General features: G+C 43.1%; 1 protein-coding gene across 1 annotated transcript in view; it reads left to right on the top strand.

Moving 5' to 3' along the window:
- LOC137353179 (adenosine deaminase domain-containing protein 1-like) overlaps window positions 1-16,436 on the top strand; it is a 101,947-nt gene that overhangs the window by 57,827 nt on the left and 27,684 nt on the right. The window contains exon 7 of the mRNA XM_068019226.1: window positions 8,070-8,195. Coding sequence (XP_067875327.1) covers window positions 8,070-8,195 — 126 coding nt within the window. The remainder of the gene's footprint in view (window positions 1-8,069; window positions 8,196-16,436) is intronic.

The raw sequence follows: 16,436 nt of genomic DNA, 5'->3' as shown, positions 1-16,436 counted from the left end.
TTTTCTGTCTCTATTTGCATGCGTGTATCGCATATGAATGCTAGCATGAGTGCTTTGTGTATCAGTAGGCGTCAACCGAATTAGAGATTAAGTTTATAAATTTCAACTTTTCATCTTTAAACCTAAGAAAACCTGTTTGTGCTGGTTTCTTTGCCTTATAATTGGAAAGCGGTGAATAGGGATTCACCAAGGGGGAGCTAAAAATAGTGTGTTTAAAATTAAACCCTGTTATGGTAAGACCAGGTGAAGGCAGAAAGGGAACCCTAGACCTCTTTCTCACCTGGTCATAACAAAGGACAGGAGGAGGATAGGGGTTTTGATTAAGGAGAACATTACAGTGCTGGAGAGAGAGGATGTCAGAGGGGTCAAGGACAGAATCCATCAGGTTAGAGCTAAGAAACAAAAGTAGTACCATTACATTGCTGGGTGTATTCTATAGGCCACCAACTAATGGGAAAGACATAGAGGAACAGATTTGCAAGGAAATTAGAGAGGTGCAAGAATTACAGAGCAGTTAAAATAGGGGACTTTATTCTAATATAGACTGGGATATAAATAGTGTCAAGGGCAGAGAGGGGCAAGAGTTTATAAAGTGTGTTCAGGAGATTTTTCTACATCAGTATGCTTCCAGTCCAACAAGGAAGAAGGCATTGCTAGATCTGGTTCAGGGGAATGAGCTAGATCAAATGAATCAAGTGGCAGTAAGGGAGCATTTAGGGGACAGTGCTCATTGCATCATAAGATTTGGGTTGGCTATGGAAAAGGACAAGCAATCCGGAGTAAAAATAATTAATTGAGGGAGGCCCAACTTCAGTGGGGTGAGACGGATCTGGCCCAAATAAATTGGAATCAAAGATTGGCAGGCAAAACTGTAACTGAACAATGGGCTGCCTTTCAAGAGGAGATAGTTCAGGTTCAGTCAAAGTACATTCTCGCAAGGGAAAAGATAAGGCAAACAGTGCCATAAATGACTCTTATGACGAACAGATACGGAGCTCCCTGGATGACGAAAGAGATAGAGAGTAAGATGAAGCAGAAAAAGGGTGCATATGAGATGTCAGGTGGATAATACAGTTGAGAACCAGTGTGAATATAGAAGGGTCAGACGGGAAGTGAAAAAGCAAATAAGAAAAGCAAAGAGGCAGTATGAGAGGAGACTAGCAGCTATCATAAAAGGGAACTTAAAAGTCTTCTATAGACATATAAATAGCAAAAGAGTGGTAAAAGGAGGAGTAGGGCTGATTAGGGACCTAAAGGGGGATTTATTCATGGAGGCAGGGGCATAAATATGGATGAAAATGGAATAGTGTAGGTCAGATGGTTTCACAGGTCGGCGCAACATCGAGGGCCGAAGGGCCTGTACTGCGCTGTAATGTTCTAATTCTAATAAACTAAGGTACTAAATGAGTACTTTTCATCTCTTCACTAAGGAAAATGCAGCCCAAGTCATGGTGAAAGAGGAGGTAGGTGAGACACTGGATGGGCTCAAAATTGATAGAGGAGGTACTAGATAGGCTGGCTGTACTTAAAGTTGATAAGTCACCAGGATCAGATGAGATTGGAATTTGAATTCAATGAATTAAAAAAAATCTGGAATTAAAAAGCTAGTCTAATGGCCATGAAACCATTGTCGATTGTTGTAAAAACCCATCTGGTTCATTGATGTTCTTTAGGGAAGGATATCTGCTGCCCTTACCTGGTCTGGCCTACATGTGACTCCAGACCCACAGCAATGTGGTTGACTCTTAAATGCCCTCTGAAATGGCCTCGCAAGCCACACAGTTGTATCTAACCTCTACAAAGTCAATTAGAAAAAATGAAACCGGATGGACCACCCAGCATCGACCTAGGCACCGGAAACGACAACGGCAAACTCAGCCCTGTTGACCCTGCAACGTCCTCCTTACTAACATCTGGGGGCTTGTGCCAAAGTTGGGAGAGCTGTCGCACAGACTAGTCAAGCAACCTAGCCTGACCTAGTCATAGTCACAGAATCATACCTCACAGACAATGTCCCAGACACTGCCATCACCATCCCCGACTATGTCCTGTCCCACCAGCAGGACGGACCCAGCAGAGGTAGCGGCAAAGTGGTATACAGTCGGGAGGGAGTTGACCTGGGAGTCCTCAACATCGACTCTGGACCCATGAAGTCTCATAGCATCAGGTCAAGCATGGGCAAGGAAACCTCCTGCTGATTACTACCTGCCCGTCTCCCTCAGCTGATGGATCAGTATTCCTCCATGTTGAACACCACTTGGACGAAGCACTGAGGGTGGCAAGGGCACAGAATGTACTCTGGGTGGGGGATTTCAATGTCCATCACCAAGAGTGGCTCGGTAGCACCACGACTGACTGAGCTGGCCAAGTCCTAAAGGAAAAGTTCAATCATTTCAGAGCATGACGGGCCCCCCATTTTACTTTTTATTTTTTTTTTCCTTTTTTTTTAAGATATATTCTTTTGTGTTTATTTTATTTTATGTCATCTTAGTTTGTTCAGTTTGCTTACCCATGTTTTTTCATGTTTGTACTTGCGGCTGTTCAATTTTCAGTCCGTTAACACCCTTTCTGTACTAATGCTTTGTCTTTCAACACATCATTAACATATCTTTGCTCCAGGACCTTCTGGTCAGCTATTCTGTGACCTTGTCCTATCTACACCTTCTCCTTTGTTATCTCTTGTCCAACCCCCACTTTACTTGCTTATAACCTTTTACATTTTTAATATTTGCCAGTTCTGAAGAAGGGTCACTGACCCGAAACGTTAACTCTGCTTCTCTTTTCACAGATGCTGCCAGACCTGCTGAGTATTTCCAGCATTTCTTGTTTTTAAGTCCTAAAGGACATAGCTGCTGGACTGGATATGCGGCAGGTGGTGAGGGAACCAACAAGAGGGAAAAACATACTTGGCCTCGTCCTCACCAATCTGCCTGCCGCAGATGCATCTGTCCATGACAGTATTGGTAGGAGTGATTACAGCATAATCCTTCTGGAGACGAAGTCCTGCCTTCACATTGAGGATACCCTCCATCATGTTGTGTGGCACTACCACCGTGCTAAATGGAATAGATTTCGAACAGATCTAGCAGTGCAAAACTGGGAATCCATGAGGCGCTGTGGGCCATCAGCAGGAGCAGAATTGTACTCGAACACAATCTGTAATCTCATGGCCCGGCATATTCTCCACTTTACAGTTAGCATCAACCCAGGAGATCAACCCTGGTTCAATGAAGAGTGCAGGAAGGCATGCCAGGAGCAGCATCAGGCATACTTCAAAATGAGGTGTCAATCTGGTGAAACTACAACACAGGACTACTTGTGTGCCAAACTGCGTAAGCAGCATGCGATAGAGCCGAGCAATCCCATAACCAACGGATCAGATCTAAGTTCTGCAGTCCTGCCACATCCAGCTGTGAATGGTGGTGGACAATTAAACAACTAACAGGAGGAGGTGACTCCACAAATATCCCCATCCTCATTGATAGGGGAGCTCAGCACATCAGTCCGAAAGATAATGCTGAAGCATTGGCAACAATCTTCAGCCAGAAGTGCTGATTTGATGATCCATCTCAGCCTCCTCCTGAAGTCCCCAGCATCACAGATGCCAGACTTCAGCCAATTCGACTTATACTGGGTGATATCAACGAAGGACTGAAGGCACTGGATACTGCAAAGGCTATGGACCCTGACAATATTCCGGTAATAGTACTGAAGATGTGCTGCAGAACTTGCCATGCCCCTAGCCAAGATGTTTCAGTATAGCTACAACACTGGAATCTACCCGGCAACGTGGAAAATTGCCCAGGTATGTCCTGTACACAAAGCAGGAGAAGTCCAACATGGCCAATTACTGCTCCATCAGTCTACTCTCAATCATCAGTAAAGTGATGGAAGGTGTCGTCGACAGTAGTATCAAGCGGCACTTGCCTTAGCAATAACCTGCTCAGTGACATTCACTTTGGGTTCCGCCAGGGCCACTCAGCTCCTGACCTCATTACAGCCTTGGTTCAAACATAGACAGAAGAGCTGAACTCGAGATGAGGTAAGAGTGACTGCCGTTGACATCAAGGCAGCATTTGACCGAGTATGACACCAAGGAGCCCTAGCAAAACTGAAGTCAATGGGAATCTGGGGGTGGGGGAGGAAACTCTCCGTTCTTTGGAGTCATACCTAGCACAAAGGATGATGGTTGTAGTTGTTGGAGGTCAATCATCTGAGTTCCAGGACATCACTGCAGGAGTTCCTCAGGGTAGTGTCCGAGGCCTAACCATCTTCAGATGCTTCCTTCAATCATAAGGTCAGAAGTGGGGAATTTGCTAATGATTGCACAATGTTCAGCACCATTCGCGACTCCTCAGATACTGAAGCAGTACGTGTAGAAATGCAGCAAGACCTGGACTATATCCAGGCTTGGGCTGATAAGTGGCTAGTAACATTTGTGCCACACAAGTGCCAGGCAATGACCATCTCCAACAAGAGAGAATCTAACCATCTCCCCTTGCCGTTTAATGGTATTACGATTGCAGAATCCCCCACTATCAACATCCTAGGGGCTACCATTGACCAGAAACTGAACTGTAGTAGCCATATAAATACTGTGGTAACGAGCAGGTCAGAGGCTAGGAATCCTGAGGCGAGTAACTCCCCTCTTGACTCCCCAAAGCCTGTCCATCATCTACAAGGCACAAGTCAGGAGTGTGATGGAACACTCTCCACTTGCCTGGATGGGTGCAGCAGCAACAACACAAGAAGCTCGACACGATCCAGGACAAAGCAGCCCACTTGATTGGCACCCCATCCACAAACTCCCTCCACCACCAACACACAGTGGCAGCAGTGTGTACCATCTACAAGATGTACTGCAGCAACGCATCAAGACTCCTTAGACAGCACCTCTACCAACTAGAAGGACAAGGGCAGCAAATGCATAGGAACACCACCACCTGCAAGTTCCCCTCCAAGTCACACGCCATTCTGACTTGGAACTATATCGCCGTTCCTTCCCTGTCGCTGGGTCAAAATCCTGGAACTCCCTTCCTAACAGCAGTGTGGGTGTACCTACCTCACATGGACTGCAGCACTTCAAGAAGGCAGCTCACCACCACCTTCTTGAGGGCAATTAGGAATGGGCAATAAATGCTGGCCTAGCCATATCCCATGAATGAATTAAAAAAAAAAGATGCATCTACTGTTCTCTGAGAGAAGTAAGGGTGGAAATTGCAGAGGCACTGGCCCCATAATCTTCCAATCCTCCTTCGATACGGGGATGGGGTTCGAGGCTGGAAAATTGTAAATGTTACAGCCTTGTTCAAAATGGTGTGTAAGGTCAAGCCCAGCAACTGTAGACCAGTCACTTTAACGTTGGTGGTGGGAAGGCTTTAGAAATTATAATTCAGAACAAAATTAACAGTCTTTTGGACAAATGCAGATTAATTAAAGAAAGCCAACATGGAGTTGTTAAGGGCAAATCGTGTTTAACTAACTTGCTTGAGTTTTTTGATGAGGTAACAAGGATGGTTGATGAGGGTAATGCTGTTGATGTGGTGTACATGGATTTCCAAAAGGCATTTGATAAAGTGCCACATAACAGGCCTGTCAACAAAATTGAAGCCCATGGAATAAAAGGGACTGTGAAAACACGCATACAAAATTAGCTGAGTGACAGGAAACGAAGAGTAGTGGTGAACGGTTGTTTTTCAGACTGGAGGAAGGTATATAGTGGAGTACCCCAGGGTTTGATGCTAGGAACCCCTGTTTTTCTTGATATAGACCTGGGTATACAGGGCACAATATCAAAATTTGCAGATGACACAAAACTTGGAAGTATTGTGAACTCTGAGGAGGATGGATATAAACTTCAAGAGGACATCGATGGGCTGGTGGAATGGACGAACAAGTGGCAGATGAAATTTAATACAGAAAAGTGTGAAGTGATTCATTTTGGTAGGAAGAACAAGGAAAGGCAATAAAAATTAAAGGGCACTATTCTGAGGGGTTGCAGGAGCTGAGGGATCTAGGGGTATCTGTGCACAAATCATTGAAGGTTGCAGGGCAGGTTGAAAAAGTGGTGAATAAAGCATATGGAATCCTGGATATAGAGAACAAGAACAAGGAAGTTATGTTAAACCTGTATAAAACACTGGTTTGGCCTCAACTGAAGTATTGCATCCAGTTCTGGGCACCACACTTTAGGAAGAACGGTGCAGAAATGATTCACTAGACTGGTTCCAGGGATGGAAAATTTCAGTTACGTGGATAGGTTGGAGAAACTGGGCCTGTTCTTGAAGAAAAGATTGAGGGGATTTGATGGAACTGTTCAAAATCATGAGGGGTCTGGGCAGAGTTGATAATAGGGATGAGAGATTGCTGCCAAATGGCGGATTTCCAACATTAATTTTGAAAATCCGTCATTTGCTTCTTCCAGCCCACCAAAGCTTTCAACTCGGGCTGGTCTGCGATTGGTCTGTGTCTGTGACTGACAGGGTGAGTGCTGACTGATAGTTTGCAGCTCAGGCGTGTTGAGATCAGCTGCCCCTCTGTTTACGGGCAGTTTAATGAGTGAGCAGGAATGCCTGCTATGGGTGGAGTTGGGGGGAGGTGGAGAGAAAAAGAGAGGCCGAGGGGAGAGGAGAGCCAGCACGCAGCCGGAGGCACAGGGCAGAGTGGCGCTGCAGGAAGACAGCGACGGCCCAGGGAACAGAGGGGGAGAGAGAAAGGAGGATGAGTGGATGGGGAAGGGAGGGTGCCACAGGGAGAAAGTGGGGGGGGGGGGTGCCACAGAGCAAGAGAAGGGGGGGCCACAGGGAGGGGGAGGGAGAGAGGCGGTTCCCCAGAGAGGAGGTGGGGGGAGGGGGGTTGACGGTTGAGCCCCAGAGAGAGAGAGTGGGGGGGCTGTGCCCCAGAGAGAGAGCAGGGGAGGGGGGTTGTGGTGTGCACCACGGGGCGGGGGGGGGGGGGGGGTTGAGCCACGGACAAGGGGGAGCTGGGGGGAGGGTGGGTTGTTGCACCATGGGTGGGGGGAGGAGACGGGGGTGGGGGAGAAGAGGGAGAAGGGACAAAGATTGGAGAGGGGTAGGAGGAAGAGAGGGGGAGTAAGGGGAGGAGAGCAGGAGATAGACACGGGCGAGGAGAGATTCACACTGGGTTGGGGGGAGGGGTGGAGAGACAGGCAGTGAGAGAAGGGGAAGGGAGCACGTTCGAGATCATTTCTGACAGATGGACGTTCATCCGGGATACTTCGCATCGCTATATCAAGTATGCGGGCAGACGTTTTTGCTTGCACAATTAGTCAGTGCCAGGTATCTCACTAAATCAGTGTTCAATATACTGACAAGGAAGTAAGTTAATAAATTAGTCTCATTTAAAGCTTGTTCACAAAAATGCACAATTTTTTTTGTTGATCTTATTAATAAAATAAATTTCTGATGCCTTTATCTTTCCAAAATTTGCTCATCTGCCTCCTATGTAGGACAAAAATTTTAATGTGGCTATTCGCATAAAAAGGTGGACACCCCTGCGGTTTCTGACCTTCAGACCCAAAAGACCGGCTTTAGAAAAAAATCAGTAAATTTCTGCAAGTAGGAACTGATACTTCTGACGTTTGGGGCAGCTTTGTGGCTTTCTAGTGGGCTTTTTAAAAAAAAAAGTCAGAACTGACTATTCTGGTGTTAAAACTTCCTTCATCTTTAATTACATGCTGTACTAACTATTGAATTTTGAAGTTGCTTTGGTGATTTTATACAAATGCATTGGTCTGCTGCCTTGATAGTAATCGAAGGTAAATAGAGGAAAAACTAATGTTTCTACACATTTGAAGTGGCTTGGAACCATTTGCATTCATTACATATCATTAACACTGCTATAATTACATGACTGCTTGTCAAAACACATTTCAGACTTTTTGTCTTCAGCCAGTAATTTTCTGACCTTTTTGACTTTCGCCACTCTCACCCCTAAGATAAGAAGATGAAGGAGGCATCGCGTAACAGACAATAAAGTTTGAATGAAAGAATATGATTTCTGTATGTTCTAAATCCAGTTATGACTACATCTCTTTTGATTTATTTCAGAAAATCTAGTTATTCACCCCATCCGTTGTGCAGCTGTTAGCAATTGTATATTGAATATGCTCTTGGAGTCCCTTCCCAATTACAAAAGCTGCGGAGGGAGTCTGGCTGCTTTCATAGTGGAGAAAGGTAAGTTAGTCAACCTTTGCATAGCACTTAATTGTGATGGAAAACTACAATTTGAGGTGGAAAATGAATAAGATTTGGTTCTTCCCCTCTCCCCCTTTTTAAAGTAATATTAAATTTAATGCGTACTGGGGGGAGTAAAAAGCTGGCAGAAAAGAAGGTTCCCCCCTGTTTGCACTAAGTAACGGTGTTAGCCTCTGGTTTAGCACAGGGAAGTTTAGAGCCACCCCCGCCCCATATTACCCAAATCATTAACAGGATTCTCCCGCTGATGGTAGCGATCACCAGCAGTACCTATGCTTTATACCTGGTTACATAAAATGTGCATAACAGAAACATGCCATTTGGCCCAACTGGTCCATGTTCCAAATGAGCCTGCTCCTGTTTTACTTCATCTAACCCTATCAGCATAACCTATTATTCCTTTCTCCCTCATGCTTATCTAGCTTCTCCTTAAATGGTTCGCAGTGGTAAGTAATACTTCCTTGTATTTGAATTTCCCATGTTCTGAAGTATTTGGAACTTAAATGTCATGCCTTTTTGAATGGCTTGGGTCTATACTGAAATATTTTTTTTTTTTTAATTTTTTTGCAGTACTCTTTTCGAGAAATAAAATAAATTAGAGGCCGATCGCATCTGCAGCACAATAGGAGTTTACTTGAGGGCTAACAGTGCTGTGATTACAAGCTCTTAAGTATACATGGCAGAATAATGCTAAAGAGTTAACTAACTTGGGAAAACTTCAGACTGAAAACTCAAGCGGGCTAATCACTTATGAGCGTATGAATTAGGAGCAAGAGTAGGCCACTTGGCCCCTCGAGCCTACACCGCCATTCAACAAGATCATGGCTGATCTGATTGTAACCTCGACTCCACATTCCTGCCTACGCCCGATAACATGAGCGTAGATAGACATGTGGCAGTATGATATCATTGCTATTACAGAAACATGGCTTAAGAAGGGACAGGAATGGCAGCTCAATGTTCCTGATTACAGGGTTTTCAGAAGCGATAGAGAGGGGGATAAGAAAGGAGGGGGAGTGGCAATTTTGGTCAAAGAAACTATTACAGCTGTGAGGAGGGATGATATGTTGGAAGGTTCATCAAATGAGGCCATATGGATTGAGCTAAGGAACAGAAAAGGGGCAATCTCTCTGCTGGGAGTGTACTATAGACCCCCAAACATTCAGAGGGAGATAGAAGAGCAGATGTAGGCAAATTTCTGAGAAGTGCAAAAACAGTAGGGCAGCAATGGTAGCGGATTTTAACTACCCCAGTATTAAATGGGATAGTTTTAGTGCAAAAGGAATTGAGGGAGCAGCGTTCCTGAGGTGTATTCAAGAGAACTTTTTTGGCCAGTATGTAGCAAGTCCAACAAGAGAAGGTGCAATTTTAGACTTAGTTTTAGGGAATGAAGATGAGCAGGTGGAAGGAGTGGCAGTGGCGTATTTAGGATTTTGGTGGTAGTGATTATAATTCAGACAGTCTTATCATAATTATGGAAAAGGACAAGGATAGAACAGGAGTTCGAGTTCTCAGTTGGGGCAAGGCCAATTTTACTAAGCTGAGGAGTAATTTAGTGAAAGTAAACTGGAAACAGCTACTTGAAAGTAAATCAGTGTCAGAACAGTGGGAGGCATTCAAATGGGAGATTCAAGGGATTCAGAGTAAACATGTTCCCACAAAGAAAAAGGGTGGGACAGCCAAACCTAGAGCCCCATGGACGTCAAGGAGCTTACAGGGTAAGATAAGGCTGAAAAGGAAAGCTTATGTCCGACACCAAGAACTCAGTACTACAGAAAACTTAGAGTATAGGCAGTGGACGGGTGAAATCAAGAAGGAAATTAGGAAAGCTAAGAGAGGGCATGAAAGAATATTGGAAAGAAAATCAAGGTGAACTCAAAGATGTTTTATTAATACATTTAGAGGAAGAGGATAACTAAGGAGAGGGCCCATAAAAGACCAAAAAGGTAACCTATGTGTAGGGACAGAAGATGTTGGTATGAATACTTTGTGTCTGTCTTCATAAAAGAGGGGGACGCAGATATTGTAGTTAAGGAAGAGGGATATGAAGTATTGGATGTGATAAAAATAGGGAGAGAGGAAGTATTAATGGGATTAGCATCCTTGAAAGTTGATAAATCACCAGGGCTGGATGAAATGTACCCCAGGCTGTTAAAAGAAGCAAGACAGGAAATAACGGAAGGTCTGACCATCATTTTCCAATTCTCACTGGATACAGGTGTGGTGCCAGAGGATTGGAGTACTGCTAACGTTGTACCTCTGTTTTAAAAAGGGAGTGAGGGATAGACCGAATAATTCCAGGCCAGTCAGTCGAACCTCATTAGTGGGCAAATTATTATAATCAATTCTGACAGACAGGATAAACTGTCACTTAGAGGGCACAGATTAATCAAGGATAGTCAGCATGGATCTGGTGAGGGAAGATCTTGTTTGACCAACTTGATCGAATTTTTTGAAGAGGTAACAAGGAAGATTAATGAGGGTAGTGCAGTTGATGTGGTCTTCCTGGGTTTTAAAGAGGCTTTTGACAAGGTCCCGCATGGCTGACTGGTTTAAAAAAAAAACCCATGGGTGCTAGCAAGGTGGATACAAAATTGGCTCAGTGGCAGGAAACAAAGAGTAATTGTTGAAGGGTATTTTTGCGACTAGAGGGCTGTTTCCAGTGGCGTTCCGCTTGGCTCAGTACTGGGTCTCCTGCTTTTTGTGATATGAATGATTTGGACGCAAATGTAGGGGGCATGATCAAGAGGTTTGCAGACGACACAAAGATTGGCCATGTGGTAGATAGCGAGGAGAATAGTTGTAGGGTACAGGAAGATATCGATGGGACTGGTCAGGTGGGCAGGAAAGTGGCAAATTGAATTCAGCTTGGAAAAGTGTGAGATGATTCATTTGGGGAGGCCAAACAAGGCAAAGGAATGCATGATTAATGGGACTATACTGAGAGGTATAGAGGAAGTGAGGGACCTTGGACTGAATGACTACAGATCCCTGTAGGTGGCAGGACAAATCGATAAGATGGTTAAGAAGGCATATGGAATCCTTTCCTTTATTAGCCGAGGTATAGCAGGGAGATTATGCTGGAACTGTATAAATCATTGATTAGGTCACAACTTGAGTACTGTGTGCAGTTCTGTTCACCTAATTACAGAAGGGATGTAATTACACCAGAGATGGCACAGAGGAGATTTATAAGGATGTTGCCGGGACTGGAAAAATGCAGTTATGAGGAAAGATTGGATAGACTGAGGTTGTTCTTCTTGGAACAGAGAAGGCTGAGGGAAGATCTGATTGAAATGTACAAAATTGTGAGGGACCTGGTTAGAGTGGAGGTGAAGGGCCTCTTTACATTAGCAGAGAGGTCACTGAATAGGGGGCATAGATTTAAAGTGATTGGTAGAAAGATTAGAGGGGAGATGAGGAAAACTTTTTCAACCAGAGGGTGGTAGGGGTCTGGCACTCATTGCCTGAAAGGATAGTAGAGGCAGAAACCCTCAACTCATGTAAAAGGCATCTGGATATGTATCTCAAGTGTCATAACCTGTAGGGCTACAGACCAAATGCTGGAAGGTGGGATTAGACTGGGTCGCTGGTTTTTTGGCCGGCGCAGACACAATGGGCCAAGTGGCCTCTTTCTGTGCCGTGAACTTTCTATGATTCTAACCTTTCACCCCTTGCTTATCAAGAATTTATCTACCTCTGCTTTAAAAATATTTAACGACTCTGCTTCCACTGCCTTTTGAGGAACAGTTACAAAGACTCTCCTCATCTCTGCCTTAAATGGGCGACCCCTTATTTTTAAATAGTGATACCCTAGTTCTATATTCTCCCACAAGGGAAAACATCCTTTCCATATCCACCCTGTCAAGACCACTCAGGATGTTGTATGTTTCAATCAAATCACCTCTTACACTTCTAAACTCCAGCAGATACAAGCCTAGCCTATCCAATCTTTCCTCATAAGACAACCCGCCCATTCCAGGTATTTGGGTGGCGCAGTGGTTAGCACCGCAGCCTCACAGCTCCAGGGACCCGGGTTCAATTCTGGGTACTGTCTGTGTGGAGTTTGTAAGTTCTCCCTGTGTCTACGTGGGTTTCCTCCGGGTGCTCCGGTTTCCTCCCACCGCCAAAGACTTGCAGGTGACAGGTAAATTGGCTGTTATAAATTGCCCCTAGTGTAGGTAGGTGGTAGGGCATATGGGATTACTGTGGGGTTAGTATAGATGTGTGGTTGTTGGTCGGCACAGACTCGGTGGGCCGAAGGGCCTGTTTCAGTGCTGTTTCTCTGAATGAATAAAAATGAAATAAATTAGTCTAGTAAACCTACTCTGAACTGCTTCCATTTACATCCGTCCTGAAATAAGGAAACCAATACTGTACAGATGTGGTCTCATCAATGCCCTTATAACTGAAGGATAACATCCCTACTTTTGTATTTAGTTCCCCTCACAATAAATAATAACATTCTGTTAGCTTTACCTGCATACCAACCTTTTGCAGTTCATGCACTAGGACACCCAGATACCCAGAGCTCTGCAGTCTCTCACCATTTAGATAATGTGCGTTTTTTTTCTTCCTGCCAACATGGACAATTTCACATTTTCCCACATTATACTCCATTTGCCAGATCTTCGCCCACTCACTTAACCAATATATATCCCTTTCCAGCCTCCTTATGTCCTCTTCACAACTTACTCTCCTATCTATCTTTGCGTCATCAGCAAATTTAGCAACCATAACTTCGGTCCCTTCATCCGAGTCATTTATATAAATTATAAAAAGTTGAGGACTGTGCACTGATCCCTGTGGCACACTACACGTTACATCTTGCCAACCAGAAAATGACCTATTTATGCCTACTCTGTTTCCTGTTAGCTAGCCAATCTTCTCTCTATGCCAATATGTTACCCCCTACACCATGAGCTTTTATTTTCTCCAGTAACCTTTGATGTGGCACCTTATCAAATGCCTTCTGGAAACCTAAGTACAGTTAATTCACCGGTTCCCCTTTATCCACAACGCGTGTTACTTCAAAGAATGCCAATAAATTGGTTAAACGTGATTTTCCATTTCACAAAACCATGTTGCCTCTGCCTGATTACCTTGAATTTTTCTAAGTGCCCTGCTTAATAGCTTCGAACATTTTCCGTAAGACAGATTTTAAGCTAACTGGCCTGTAGTTTCCTGCTTTCTGTCTCCATTTTTGAATAAAGGAGTTTCATTCGCTATTTTCCAATCTAACCGAACCTTCCCCGAATCTAGGGAATTTTGGAAAATTAAAACCAAAGCATCAACTATCTCAATAATATAAGAGCAAAATACAGCGGATGCTGGCACTCTGAAATGAGAACAGAAAATGCCAGAAATACTGAGCAGGTCTGGTAGCATCTGTGTAGAGAGAAACAGAGTTAACGTTTCAGGTCTGTGACCTTCATCAGAACCTGATGAAGGGTCACAGACCTGAAACATCAACTGTCTCACTAGCCACTTCTTTTAGGACCCTAGGATGAAGTCCATCAGAACCTGCGGACTTGTCAGCTTACAGCCCCAACAATTTTCTCAGTACCAATTCCCTGGTCATTGTAATTTTCTTGAGTTCCTTCATCCCTTCCATTTCCTGATTTACAGCTATTTCCAAGATGTTACTTTTATCCTCTATAGTGACAGTCAATGCAAAATCCCTGTTCAATTCATCTGCCATCTCCTTAGTTTCCCTTATTAATTCCCCAGACTCACTTTCTATAGGACTGATGCTCACTTTGTTAACTTTTATTTTTTATATATCTATAGAAACTATTATGATCTGTTTTTATATTTCTAGCTAGCTTTCTCTTGTACTCTAATTTTTCCCTCTTTATCAATCTTTATCATTCTTTGCTGTTTTTTATATTCTGTTCAATCTTCTGACCTGCCATCCATCTTTGCTCAATTGTATACTTTCTCTTTAAGTTTGATACTATCTTTAACTTTTTTAGTTAACTACGGATAGAGAGTCCTCCCCTTGCAATTTTTCTTTCACTTTGTTAATTTCCCTTTGCCCTCTGGTCAAAGCGACCTTCTACTCTAATGTGACCTATTGCACACATTGACTGTCCTTGAATCCTCAGTTACGCTGTCAAGTTGGAGTAGGTGTAATGCTGCTATATTGGAAGATTTCATGCTTTTAACTTGCACATAGTGTGAATTCGATTGATACTAGGAAACTTTTTTACTTCCGATACTTAACTGCTATTGCAAAGAAGGAACTTTCATCGTTCAGAATTAAATCAAATCCAAGACTTGGGTGCAGATAAATAGTGTTTCAGCTGCTGGCATCCTAAATATTGCAGCCTGTGCAACTGAAACAGTGGCCTGTGTCCTTCCCCAGAATTGTCATCACTGATGTGGAGGTTCACTTCAGTCATGTGTTGGGGCTGTAAACTGGTTCCTTCTGGAACATTGATTGCAGTATTACTACCAACCATTAGTTGGCAACCTGTAACTTGTATGTTAATGTATAGCATTTGTGCATGGATGTTGGCTTCTAAAATGGTTTAAAGTTGCAGTTTACTTGCATAGTATCTTGAAGCAAATATCTTTAAATCTGATTAAAATATAAAATGTTAAAATTTGATTTTGCAGAATATGATATGAATGTTATATTCTGATCATATATAATGTGTATCCATTTTAAAAAAAAAACTTCTGGTCATTATCATGCTTCTTGGCTTGTACCTTAACATTACGGACATAATGCACATGCAACTCCAGACCTGACTTCTGGTAAGAAAATAGTGGGAAATTTCAGGGATTCTTCCTCAAATTCAGGAGGAAATCCATTGTGAATAATTCACTATCTAGGAATTACAGTTAAAATAGATATTTTTTTAAACTGATTTTTAAGGTCCTTAAGGAAAAAGGGCGCAGGAGATTGGAACTGCTTAAATGCCAACAGTCTCTGTGATTTAGTTCAAAATAAAGCAATTGACTTTTCTGCATTAAATCCGGTGAAGCTCAGAAAAAGCTGTATAATGCTTTTTAGATTGAAATTGCTCTTTGATATTTTCCCCTGTAAGATTTCTTTGTGTTTGGGGTGGGGGAGTGAAATAGATGTTGACTAGTCTTGGACCCACAAGGTACGGACTGTAGTATTCTTGTATCAAGATAGAGAATTTATTAAGCACAACAAGGATTTACAATGCAATACTTAACCAATAGCAGTACTTGTACAGCAGAGTGTCCTTTGGTTCTTTCTACCCGTGCCACTGTACACAGTCTTCTCTCCAAGTGTTGTGTTGACAATGGTCTGGTTCCTTCTTCAAATCTGTGTGCCCCGAATTCTCTCAATCACCTCCTTTTATCCCTCTCCGAGGGTTTCTTCATTCTATATTAGGTCATATTCCAAATTAACCCTTAACTTTCCATACATTCTCTCTACAAATGGTTTGATGGGGTAAGTAATTCACACAATGGGGGATGTCTGATATCCCCATCAACATTCCAGTTATGAATAGCCACCGAATACCTTTATTTACATTTCCATCCCCATGATGCCTGCAAGTCTCAGTTATTGCTACTCTTGAGTCTCTCCTAATGGAGAGGGGCAGTCATCAGGCATCCTGCCTTATCTCAAAACCATTTCTGCCTTTGTGCTACAGCAGACACTGTCCTTCAGCATCTTTCCAGTACAGCATATAAATATACATTTTACATAACATGATTCCAGACACAACTTAACCCTAATATAATGCATTGATACACATACAAAGTCTAACTATTTCCTGGCATAACTACATCATTTCTTAAATGCATTCTACTTTAAAAAATATAGCACCTCATGTAAACTACAGTAGGCCATAACCTGCAATTTAGCTTCAAGCAGTACAGTAACAACAGATTAAATATGGCAGTTGTTCATCCCTTAGTTCCTACACCCTTTTGTGTTCTATTGTTTTTAAGACTTTATTTCCTGTCTGTATTCATTATAAAAGTTAGTTATTACAATTTACTTATTACAATATTTACTACACTAACTGAAACAAGGATGACATGGAGAATGGAATACTTTTGGTTTCTGCTGTCTGCATCAAGCAGTCCCAGTCCTGGTATAGCACTGGATAGATATAGGATCTTCCTCTATGCTTTTGCAATAATGTGCTTCAACTCTAGCTTCAAGTACCCTTTCCTGCATTTGTATGAATCCTTCCTTTTTCTCCGACCCATTGAGTAGGATTGTTGTCA

Source organism: Heterodontus francisci, chromosome 40 (genome assembly GCF_036365525.1).
Source record: "Heterodontus francisci isolate sHetFra1 chromosome 40, sHetFra1.hap1, whole genome shotgun sequence".
NCBI lineage: Eukaryota > Metazoa > Chordata > Chondrichthyes > Heterodontiformes > Heterodontidae > Heterodontus > Heterodontus francisci.
The sequence above is the reverse complement of the archived record's forward strand: the minus strand, read 5'-3'. Positions and strand labels throughout refer to the sequence as shown.